We start from the raw sequence: 13,115 nt of genomic DNA on the forward strand, positions 1-13,115 counted from the left end.
AACCGATTGGACTGGCCGGTCCAATTCGGTTTTTAAAACCATATTATAAAAATAAATAAAGAGAGAAAAGACAAAGATGCTTTATTTCACATAGCCTTTTTAAGATTTCGAAGCATGGAGTATGGATTGATACGGTTTGAGTATTAAAATCAAATTCAACCAATCTAATTAATTTTTATTTACTAAAAATTGACTAAAAATTGATTAAACTGATTTAATAATAATAATTGATCTTTAAATACTTTATTTCAATTTAGTTCAGTTCGACTAAACTAAATAATTTAAATACTTTCAAATAGTTAACTTAATCCTCACGGGAGGTAAATGAATTTACTCATATAACCATTTGTGAAAATGACCCGTAAATCATCCAACATGTCATAATAAAACCCTAGAGGAAAAAAATCATATTAAAATAAGTATTAATTTCCCTTAAATCCCTTGAAGCTTAGTGTCAATGCATGCAACTAGTATTGGTTTCAAATTGTAAAAAAAAATTAGGGAGGTATATTTCAGAATTCTCTAAAAAGAGCAAACTTACACAACGCAAGCAACAATAGATAGGCAAAAAAAATTTATTTCTCAGCTGGGTGTGACTTACTAGCAGGCAGCTACTAGCAAACACAAAAAATCTGAAATGTCTATCCGAACCCAAAGGCTTCATTCCCATCAATCACAATCTTGGCTTTCTTTGATTTTTTTTTTTAGAGAGAATCACACTACACATATAACCGTATAGCTATCAGAAAATGCAAAATCCATATTATCAAAAACCCATGTTCAGCACCGCCCAATTTCTGATCAAGCATAAAGAAGTGGAAACCCATGTTCGGGCCACTTGGGATAGGTGCGTTTGTACAAGCTCATGCACACTGTGTCGTGCTGCTGAAGGACCCCATTGAAAATGCACTTCATGGCCCCTGAGGGAATTATACAAACAAAAAGAGAGATAATTAATTGATCCATCCTGTTCCTCCCCCTCCCTAAAATGCAAGGAAGGGAAAGGTATCCCTTTGATTTCTGATAAAATTTAACATGGAACAGAAAGCACCATACCATGTGTACCAACAGGCTCCTTGACACGACCCCGGCGACCACATTTTGTCCACACTTCCACAGGCTGCAATAACCATCCACATCAGAAACTCCAATCATGAATGAAAACTCTGACAATGCTGCATGTGTATAGGTGTGTGTTTGTGGCATCTGCCCAATAGATTCTTACTTTGAACCATCTCACATCATCTGGGCTGTGAAACATGTATCTTACTGCGGCTTTCAGTTTTGACACTCTTTGAGGGTAACTGCACCAGAATATAGTCAAGGTTATCAATTGGTATTTCTGATAATGATAATATTCACAACTAACAAATACCTAAATGCTTAATATAGCTTCATAAATCAAAACATGGGGGCAATAAAATGCACAATTTTTTGTGTATGGGTACATGTGTTGAAGTATGTGCGTGTGTTTGTGGATATTGGGAGGATGGGCTGGATGGGGGAGCTAAATGTTTGTGAAGGTCATATCCTCAATTACAAATCAGAAGGATTTCTTACCCAGTTAAGATAATTTTCTTCAGAATAATCCTGTCTGGGTCAACACATCTCAAAGAACCAAATGCAACAACAGCAGGTGAGGCAGCAACATCATTCACACTCTTCAAGGCTATCAAAGGAAGAGGAGTAAGGGAAATCGGGGCATAAACTGATGCTATGGAGAAACGTCCTGCATGAAGAAACTTTTCCATTTTGTGTTTGTCTGAATTCATATTATCAGAAGAAAATATTGGCCTGCAAATGACAGCAATGAGCCCACTACTTCAGGGAAGGGGGAAAAGATATTGGAAGAAATTTAAAAAGGCCACCATCAGTGTTGTCGCATACCTAGCGACAAATTGGCGGAAACCAACATGAAATACTAGTTCTTCTTTGGATTTGATAGGAGCATCATAAGCGTCATGCTTCTTTATGCTGCAAAAGCATCAAAAGATAAAATTAGATTAAAATAAAATTAAAATGAGGAAGTTCCAAATCACAACAGGAATGACAGAGCAGATAATTGTTTACAAAAGAACTGAAAAAATAAGAAAGGGGAAATGCTAAAAGAAAGTTACCTAAAGTGAAGGACTGACATCTTGCACTCATGTTGCAAAAGGCCACATGCAATCACTGGCATTCTCTTCCCAAGCATACATAACTTGGAGGCAACACTAACTGGTACCTCCCTGATATGAAGCCTTATGTATGTGCTAGCTGGTACACAGTCATCCATGTACCCTTGCTCCATATCTAGAGCTTTTGCAAGAACATGCTTTTGTGTTCTTGCAAAATTATCAAATGAGAAAATTCTAGCATAATCTGGAGGTAGAGATTCCTGAATGTAGACAAATTGGCATATTTAGAAGACTTCTAATGTTTAGAAAGAAAATAAAGCTACAAAATGTATTATCATCATAATTTTACTAACTTTAGGGTCCCATGAAGACGTTCTAAAGGACTTGAGGCCTCTATACTTGGCAAAACGCTTTCTCGCCGGAACATCCAAGGGGGTATGCACTTCATCAGGATACTCTGAAACATAACAAAGTAATTATTAATAAGCAACTAAGAAATGCATTAGCACACGTATAAAATGCTGACAACAGGCTGATCACAGGGTGAAACACATGGTTTAATATCTTGGTAAGCTAGCATCTAAATGAGTACATGCTGGAAAAGGAAAGATAGCAAGAAAGGCAATTAAGCAAGAGGCTAATTTACATATGGTTTATAACTATAATTTTTAGTATTTCAAGCAAGTTTTTCTACTTCCATACATAAAGATCTGAGGCTGAAACAGTGCAGCAGTCTTTCAAAAAAGAAAAATACAAAGATTCCATTAAAAATTGTGCCACAAAAATCTGCCTTAGTGGCTCATTAAATGTGAGTAAGCCACCAATCCCATTACATTCCCTGGACAACTGATTCAGGTTTATGAGGTTAAGGCTCATTAACTCCTTTGAAAAACCACAGGGCAAATGAAAACAAAGCAAGCAATGAAGAAATAACAACCAGACCCTTTTCATCAGTGCCACTCAAAGATGAAATGGAGTAGCATCCTGATCATTGCTTGAAAAGTTTTTAACAAAGTCTCGATTTACAATGAATAGAAAAGGGATGTCTAAATGGCAGTATTAGTACTTTAAAGTGCTATGCGCTCAAACCCAACTCAGGACATGCAAGAGTAAAAACATCAGAGCCAGTCTACTCTCTGAGAGATACCCAATAATTAACCAAAGCATTTGCCTCATAAAAATTGCATGTTTCTTTCCTTTTTTTTTATTTATTTTTTATTTTATTTTATTTTATATTTATCAGAAACAACAAATGTATTAAATTAAGGACAAAGAAATACAAAAGAAGGATGAGGAATCCTCCCAAAAAACAATGCACTGATCAGCAAGTATGTTTGAAGGAAACTGCGTGTTTCTACAGGCCATCACTTGACTACTGACCAATGCCAATGAGCCCACAACAACAACATCAGGAAAAAAGAGAGATACCCTCATCTTCAGCATGCGCATCTTTAAGTTTTTTAATTTCATCCTCGATCTGCTCCCTTGTCAAGTTCTCACCTTCCTGCAATATAAAGGAAAGCTTTTTGCATTATGAGAGAGTAGGGAAAAACAACGAATAATTTTTTTGTTAGGCGAACAAACAAATATATTAAAAGCACTTGGAAATGGCACACCAAGTACACACGAAGTATACAAAAAGCGCCAAAAGGCAAGCAAAGGAAAAGAGAAACAACAAACCAAAGCCTGAAACCAAAACAACACCCGAAACCACAGAGAAAACGACTAATAATGCAATATATAAAAGAACAAATCATTTAGTGGCTCTGGGAAGCAAAACCAAATAGTCCTAAATAGATTTGTAATTACAAGGATATTCCTTTAAAACTTTCGAGATTTAAACATATGCTACAGATATATTCAACATCGATAAAGAAAGATTCTCTGATTGGAACATTGATAAACAAAGATCATCATGCAACAATCATCAAACTTTCAACAAGGGCCTGTCAGGAGATTAAACCGCATCTAGCAAGTCATTAAGTAGCAGCAAGTTCATTTCTGGAATCAAATAATATACGAACTTTGCAACATTTTTTCAGTTACAGCAGATCCACGTTCCTTTGCTGAATCAATGAGTACTCTTACCAATGGAAGCCAGTGAATGATTGGAGATACTTATTTTCTTTTGCATACCAAATATCTTCCTTTTCCATCTTTTTTCGTCTCACAATTGAACAAAACACAAGACCCTTCTCATTTTATTTTAATTTTTTGATAGTTTTTCCCCCTTAATAGCAAATAGATCAAATCTAGAACTTCTCATCTCCACCCCAACTGCTAGCCACCTGAGTCAGAACCCAGGGTCCCCGTTTCTAAAACTACCATCATATGTATACACACACGTACACACATTTTTATTATTGGACCTCTAAATCATCCTCAAACAAATCTAACAGACACAACAGCCTGGCCTAACCTAGTTAGTATTCCCTCAGAATGACATCTTGAAGCCCCAGGTTATGTCACACAGATTCTAGTATGTGCCTCTAGGAGCAGGCATGTCTCTAGGTGCCAAACTCTGCCTAACTACAGATCTCATGGCTGAATTAAGGAACTGATCCCTGACTTTTTTCTTTTTTCAGATCTTAGGCTAGGATTCACAGGAGCAAGCATTTCTCTTTTTCCAGATCTTAGAGTAAATATCTATCCAGTACAGCATGTTTAACATCAGTACATCAATCATTTTGAAACATTCTTGTGCAGTACAACTACATTTAAGAAAGAATCCTAAGTAGGTTATTGTAATTAGGCTTTTGGATCCTTACTTTTTCTTCCCTTTTTAATTGGGTATGGGTGCTTGGAACTATAAATTCATTCAACTTATTGGACTCCATTTTGCCTCCTCTTTCTCTCAGCTCCGATACTTTTCACTCTTCTTACTCGTACACTTCTAAGTTATGTAATATGGACATTTCAAAGTATGTGAAGTACCATTTCAGATGAGACAAGGCCAAGGTTTGGTATGGGAGATGTATCTGACATTGCCTATTGGTAAAATATGTGTCATCCAACAAAGAAAAGGAACAACATTTCTATCTCATTGTAAATAATATTGGACTCGTGCTAAACATTCCATCTTAATTATAAACTTCAATTTAGACTAAGAAGATACTGAGATAGAATGAGAAAAAAGGGATATTAGTTTATTTAACCATAATCCTACCAATACAAGTGAACCCATGGAAGAGACAACTATTACTTAATGCATCTATGATGGGTTAAGAACTCACCATCATTACTGAATCAACATCAGTTTGTTCATCATTGTCCCTGGAGTCAAGTGAAAGAGAAGCTTGGTCATCATCAAGGTCAAAATTATTGTTTCCCTCATGACCGGGAAGACCACTTTCATTTTCATCTAACACCATTCCATCACCAGCATCATCATCATCACTCCTATCTGAATCCTCCACATCTGTATCATCCACAATCCAAGCAGCCTGCAAGACTTACAGTTTCTCAAACTATTACTATCAGGTTAGGGCATACCAACAAAGACTAACAGAAGCCTTAATAAATAAATAAATAAATAAATAAAAGACTAAAGATGAAATATAAGGGTTGATCATAACACATACCTGGTATTCTGAAGTACCTCGAGGAAGAATCCTCTTTTTCAGATTTTTTTGTTTTTGATTCCTATCAGCCTCAGCCATTTCTGCCTCTGTTGGCCACGTCTGATTAAAAAGATCAAAATCCACAGGAACATTAATATTTCCACCCCGCATAAATCAGAACTGTAATTGATGTTGTTTTTTTTGTTTTTGATAGGTATGTCATTATAAGATAAGAATGAATATCGCTAAGGGACATTATGAAGAAGCCATGTGAATTCTCAGGATCATAGGATCACATATCTGAACAAAGCAACCAATATAACCATATTGCTGTTATTAGTTTTGAATTACAGGCAATTTTTTCCATTTACAGTGATTAGCTTGATACCATATAGACTACCACCTAACCCAAAAGCTTAAGCTCAAGCTAACAGCTCATTTGATCTGAAACAGTTGGCAGGAAGGCAGCAAACAAGCAACAGCAAATATAATAACAACCAGCTCATGGGGTCATTTCTCTAAATCTTAAGATTCAGATGAAGTGAAAAGTTGCCAATCATTTCCTCTGTCAATACCTGTTCTCCTGCAAGAGGATCTGGAACATTTTCAATGATTAAAGGCTCTTGCTTCAATTTATCAGGAGCTAAGGAACGAATAACCTGAGAAATACAAGAAGAAACACTAGGATGAATTCATAGACAAATCCCAAATCTGAACACAAGAATGCTGAAACTGAATCAGCAAGTCATCACTAAATTGTCAAATAAACAATTGAAAAACAAGCAGAAACTCCATAAAAAATGTTGCCAACAGAAAAAAATGATTAAAATTTTTTATCAGATCAAATGATTAAAAATGTGTATTATGCACATTTTATCAATTTTCTTTTTGCTGCTAATGTGTGAAAAATGATGCAATACAAACGAATGAATTATACTTATAAAATAAAAATAAAAATACAAACGAATGAGTTAATAACCATTGTGAGTAAATGGAAAAACCTTGGCTTATTGCCACAGACAAGATAACTGGTGGTCACAATCAGCATATAAGATCAGATTAACTTGTTTTGCTTATACTTTAAATTCATCCCTAAAATTTTCAACATTGTTGTTTCACAGGGAATCGAAGCTACCAACTCTTTGTTTATCCATGAACAAATCAACCTTAAATTTAAAGATGCTTAAAAACCAGATAACTTCAACAGAGATAAACAAATATGTGATGATTATAATATATACCTAAAAGTGCTTTAGTTATTACTCCAAAAAAACAAAAAAAAAGGAACTAGTACAATTACAGCTCATTACTGTAACATAGCTCAGACTGATGGGACTCCAGGAACATATATGCATGACTTGTTGAACCAAAACACTAAGAATTTATGTCTATGTCATTGCAGAAACTATATCTCACAGAATATGCAAGCCTAGAAAAAAATCACACATTGACAATAATTGGAAAAATATGGCTTTGTCAACTTTAGTAAAGTCTAGAGCTATGACAACTGTGTAGATTGTTGTAATATTTTACTTCTTACAAGTTTAAAGGCTTTACTGTACACAAAAATATTATTAGGGAGAAAAAAGAAGTCAAATAAGGGGCCCACTGAAGAAGGGTCACATGCTCATTTTCATGCTCTCACCTACTTAATTGTTAAAAGAAGTAATATTTTACTTCTTACAAGTTTAAAGGCTTTACTACACAAATATATCATTGGGGCGAAGAAAAAGATGTAAAATAAGGTGCCTACTGAAGAAGGGTCACATGCTCATTTTCATACTCTCACCTACTTAATTGTTGAAAGGAAAAGATACCTGCTCATCATTTAATTCATCCGAATCCATAAGATCCTGTCCTTTTCTTGCATTCAAAGGAAATGGATCCTTGAGAATTTCAATTTTGGACAACTGAAAATCCCCTGCACCTGAAATATGGACCTGATTCAAAGAAAATAGACTATAAGCCACCATATCAATAAATAAAAAAAAGCATCCCCCAAGCTTAAAAAATTACCAGCTGATTCACTGAGAGACCATGAGCACGCAGATAACCAGTAAGGAGCAGGGTACAATTTCCTGAGTTGCAATCATCGGGTACCAAATCAACCTGAAATGCGAAAATGGATGAAATCTTAGAAGAAACAATGAAGATGGTCTTACGACTCTCACCCAAGATCAAAGTTATAAGCATGAAAATTTAACATAAGAGGAGAGCGATAGGAATGTAAACACAAAGAAAAGGTAGAGACATTAAAAAGAGATACCAAGAACCAACAAATCTAAGCACTTCAAATTTTTTTCCTATTATTCATATCTCCTTTTTATGTTCCTGAGAAATCCTTTCACCTAGAATAATTACAGCATTTATGCAGTTCAGTATGCCCTATTCTGAAGCCTGTATAAACCACAAAAACTAGAATACCACATTATAAGCATCGATAACTCTGAAGTATCAATGGGAACAACCACCAGATGGCAATAGTTCCAAAGTAACCAACTAAGCGGCTGGTTGTATACTCCGCCATCAAAATGAAGTAAAATGCCTGGCCATAAAAGAAGAAACTTCAGGCTAGTAATGCTTAAGCCTCTTTCTACACCGCTCAATTATTGTCTGCACCACGAATGTAAAGAAGAAACCAATCCTGTCCTCTAAGATGGTTTGGGTTCCAAACCAATAAAGAGAAGCAATTGATTCAAGTTGAAAACGCTACAAGGAGAAGAGAGAGGCCAATGGGAAATTAGATGAGGTAGTGAAAAGGGCATAATGGCCTGCAATGGAACACAAGATAGATCCATACAGGCAATCTAAGTCCATGGAATAAAAGGCTTCAAAGATTGAGACTTTGAAGAAAGGTGACTGAAAAAAAGCAACATGTTCTGAAGTTAACAAATGGAAGACATCAATGAGAAACTTCAATCTATACTATTTTATTAAGGAAAGGCCTATCAGGTCCCCAAACAGCCCCAAATCAACTCCCATCCCCACAGAAAAGATTATAGAAAAAAACAAAAAGGGTAGAGCACCTTCCTTCACCTAAAGGAACAAACTCTGTGAACACACACACACCAAGCCCACAGCAATAGAAAAGATGGATGCCAAACAGACCACATAGAATGACATCATTAGTAGTAAACACCATCAACTTTACATTAGGCACTAACATATATTAATCTCTCAAATGACAAGTGGAATTATTATGTAAAGAAGTAAAAGCAACACAGCATTTCTTTGCTACATAATTTTTCTTCAGATGTTTCTCATAAAAAACACTATTTAGAATAACAACAAATTAACCAAGAAACTGAAAGAAGAATTGAACCCTATCTGGATCATGAACTTGGAAAAAAAAAAATGCAATCAACACCTTTTGAGCCATAAGGTATGACCGTTGATTACGCCAGTGAGGAACTGAAAGCCTTTGCTCCTTGAAAAGCCACATGAACTACAGCCAACATATTAGAGGAGAAACATGAGAAATTTTAAACCAGGCATAGGCTAGCTACACAAGTTATAACCAGGTGCCATTTGTTTTAGGTATCATCAAATCCTTACTGAAAAATATAACCCAAAAAAGCATATAGACTATTAACATTTACCTTATGCAACTCATCCTTTGTATCTGCAGGATAAAATTTACAATCCTCAGGAAATTCAGAAGAAAGGGAAGAACTGCACATTTTCTTCAACTCATGTCTTTGTTTCTGCTCAGGAGGTAGATCCTAAAGGCATAGAGAGCAAGTTTAACCTCCAAGTCCAACTAATAAAGAATTTTCTTTATGGAAACCTCTTAAATGTGCAAAGCAAATCAGCAAAACTCACGCGAATCAACACTACAGTGCTTGGTAAACCAAGAGCTCTAAAAACAGAAAGGCACTGAGTGCCAAATGAATCAATATAATAATTGGAAGTGCCTTCCTCACACGAACAGCTGGCAGATGCTACAAAAGCAATCAAATCGGCTACCTACATTTACACAGTCCAAGTTTAACAAACAATGCAAAAAAGAACAGGGCAATCCAGCTGAAGTAGGGAGGAAACCAAAGGTAGGAGATAACTAATTACCTTAACCATTTCAATGCATGAAGACAAATCTCCATGAGGTGCTTTCAGTACCTAGTGCCAACAAGTTTGATTAGAAATTTAGAATTTTTCATGTCAAAGATAACAAGTTCCCCATTAAATAGGGGAGCCTCAGACCATATAGCATAATGAGAGAAAATAAGATCACATCTTCAGGAAAAAAGGAATACATATTGTTAGGTTTGGCATGATTTAAGGAGATTGAGGACAATTAAAACAGAGACCGTACAGATAGAGATTACCAAGAAGTTATTTTGTATAGTTAATATAGAAGTCCCAATTAAAAATATACGTAAATAGCATGACTGTAAAGAGCAAGTATATATCCATCACCAGTTAACAAATGTTGGAAAAAGGATGATTCTATGAGGAGGGCATCTATCAGAAGTACAAAATCACAAAAGAAGATTTCCTCCTACATAAACACAGATTCAACTTCATTCTTCCATAAAAGAGTCAAAAGAACAACGTCAGCAAAGACTGACACAAAATATGCTGCACTCTTTTTTTAGAGCACCTCATGCTCAATTTGGTTTCTGATATATGAAAGCAATGGAAACAGAAAACTCATGTCTTCAGATATCTCAATTCCTAAAAAAAATGATAATAATAATAACAATAATCAGATCGATCAAGTATTCTATAATTTTTTGGGCTAAAATGAGTTGCATTTGGATAGCACAAAAAGCAAGACTCAAATATCTATTTTTAAGTTTGCTTGGAAGCTAAACAGCAGACAAAGTTATGCTACCATATAGCCAGCGGATGAAAACATAGTGCAGTAACCTACTGTTGTCCTCAGTTTGTACTCGGAAGAAGCAACCGTAGAAAACACGGGTTCATTTCCCTTTGAAGATAATAATGTTAAGAGATCATCCTCCACTGAATTTACGTTCACAGAGGCAGAAAGACCAAAAATAACCTGTTAATGAAAGAAGATAAAATAATTATTCTTGGAAAAGCATCTGTTATACAGTTTGCTGTCATGTCAACAACCAAAGAAAATTTACATGGATTATTCCTCAGAAAAGGAATGGCAAGTTCTTTAGCGCTGTTTTTTCTGTCGTTTTTATTTTTTTTATTTTTCCTTATAGGACACCTCCATTTTCTGTTTGTTATGGCTGTCTCATGTGGCATGGAACCAAGTCTTTTCAGTTCCAGCCTCCCCCTGAAATACATAGGGTAGGGCATCTCACATTTTTATAGGAATTTCCCTACTCATCTCATATGACACACTTGTAATAGCATATAGTACATACTGTTATCAAAACCAAGTTCACTGATGATCAGAGCAATTCCAGTTTCAACAAACTACAAAAAAATGGAAAAATCAACTAACATACAGAACATCCATCATAGGATAATGAACAGGACAACAACTCACCCACACTATGCACTATATAACAGACAATTGGCATGTATGGTATACGATGTACCACAGTGGTATAATCTTTGTCAAATGGACTACAATGTATCTACTTTCCCTATTTAGTGCTTAGGGTTTAAAATTCCTCTCAACTCTTTGCATGTCTTCCATGCCAAGATCCCATTACTGTATATTGCCTTTCTTTTTAGTAAAGTCCAATTCAGACCCAAAATACATAAAAATGATTAGATAATTTCAGGTTAACTGATTCACAGACCTTCCAAAACTTCCATAATGGCATGACCAATTACTTAGGCTCTATTAGAATCACAAAAAGTATAAGGGAAAGGGGAAAAAAGTAGGAAAGAATTCAAATTCTCTGGTTTTCTGTGTGAGTACGAAAGAAAATAAAATAAAATGAAAATTATCTAAAATCTAAATACTTTCAAATTCTTCCTCCTTTAAATAAAAGAAGAAAGAAGATAAATAAATTTGGAGAAACATGTAAAAAAAATTATTGAGCTTAAAATTATATTTTATTTTCCTTTCACTTCTTCATTCCTTCCATTTTTTTTGTTCCCTATATCTTTTTTTTTTCTTATTATTTTTCCTCCAACTTTCCAAGATCCAGAAAAACCTTTAAAGTTTCTAAAGTATAATGCGGTCAGTATTTCAGGCTATCTTTCTGAACATTAAACCATTTCTTGAAATGATTACAACTTGGATCAAGAAATTAGTATGAGCAATTAATTCACTTAACTTTTTAATTACTCTGGTTTCAAGAATAAAAATTAAAGATAATGATCAGAATGGAACATGCAGAAAGATAAATGTCATAGTATATATGAGTAAATTCATAATTTGAATCATAATATGATCAAAGCATTTATAAGTAGTTAATATAAAGAATACTCACAATAACCCGGGGAGGGCTTGTGGATCCACTTGAAGCCCTTTTCTCTTTCAAAATGGCTGCCCGTTTCTGGTCCCGTATCTGCAGCAGCCAATATATATAATAAGGCACAATGGCATTGAAACATGGGAAGAGAATGAAGGATATTCAAAGATCAACTACCATCTTGTTCCGTTGCAGGCGAGCAGCTTTTGCTCCCTTGGCAACATTGCTTCCCGGCTTTGTAATCCTGCTCTTCTCTAATTCACCCGCATAGAACATAAAGAAACATTCAACACTTCATAAAAACCATGAAAATCCATACCAAGCACAATGCTAGAAAACCAAAACTCCACTCAACTGCGCCTAACGCAACTATTTTCCCTATTTGAGATAGGCATTTCCATTACAAAGGGTGCATAATATCCGAAAACACAAGATTCAAAATTTTCTTTAACATGGTTTTCTTTTCTTTGTTTCATAGGGTTTCTGATCAATCAAAGAAAATAAAAGCCCAAAAGGAAAAAAAGAAAAGAAAATTAGCTATAGGGTATCCACCTTGGAGAGAAGTTTTGTGGACTTGACGACTTGATTTGGAAGAGAATCGAGTCTTGTGGGCCTTATTGACCTGAACTCGAGATCCGCCCATGACTTTTGCAAGAACGAAATCGAAACCCTAGCGACTCATCAGACGAGAACACTCTGAATTCAAAGAGGAAGATTGACGGCGATCGCCAACTTCCGAATCCAATATATATCTCCTCCCCTCCGTCAACCGTCGAAGAAGTTAGAATGGACTTCGATGAGCGGCGGCGTTAATGTATCGCCGGCGAGAAAATCTCCGTTGATGTAAAGTCGGTGCTTAAACCCTAGGGTTTCTATATCTTTTGCTCCTTCATTGCCGCTTGTTTCCTTTTTATAGATGTATATCATTTCTTGTTTTGGACCGTTAGGGTTTCGAGTTTATTTTCTTGTTTATAATTATAATTTATTTTTTTATTATAATTAAAATATTATTAACTCGAAAATAATTATTTTTTAAGGCGTAAAATTGGAAATTAATGTCCATTTGTATTTGTTAACAAAAATGTAATGAT

The 13,115-nt window shown here is 35.2% G+C and overlaps 1 protein-coding gene across 1 annotated transcript; it reads right to left on the reverse strand.

Moving 5' to 3' along the window:
• Positions 1 to 488: 488 nt before the first annotated feature.
• LOC117907065 (pre-rRNA-processing protein TSR1 homolog) lies at positions 489 to 12,913 on the reverse strand. The gene is made up of 21 exons (XM_034820430.1): positions 12,577 to 12,913; positions 12,202 to 12,278; positions 12,043 to 12,120; positions 10,551 to 10,682; positions 9,743 to 9,793; positions 9,500 to 9,643; positions 9,277 to 9,399; positions 9,045 to 9,122; positions 7,694 to 7,786; positions 7,495 to 7,617; positions 6,253 to 6,336; positions 5,699 to 5,797; positions 5,351 to 5,560; positions 3,546 to 3,621; positions 2,471 to 2,574; positions 2,118 to 2,377; positions 1,888 to 1,974; positions 1,561 to 1,794; positions 1,226 to 1,304; positions 1,057 to 1,120; positions 489 to 920 (listed from the first exon to the last, which is right to left on the reverse strand). Exons 1-21 carry the CDS (start codon positions 12,665 to 12,667, stop codon positions 802 to 804), a joined length of 2,406 nt encoding a protein of 801 aa, XP_034676321.1. The 5' UTR covers positions 12,668 to 12,913; the 3' UTR covers positions 489 to 801.
• Between the last annotated feature and the right edge of the window lie 202 nt (positions 12,914 to 13,115).

Source organism: Vitis riparia, chromosome 18 (genome assembly GCF_004353265.1).
Source record: "Vitis riparia cultivar Riparia Gloire de Montpellier isolate 1030 chromosome 18, EGFV_Vit.rip_1.0, whole genome shotgun sequence".
Lineage (NCBI taxonomy): Eukaryota > Viridiplantae > Streptophyta > Magnoliopsida > Vitales > Vitaceae > Vitis > Vitis riparia.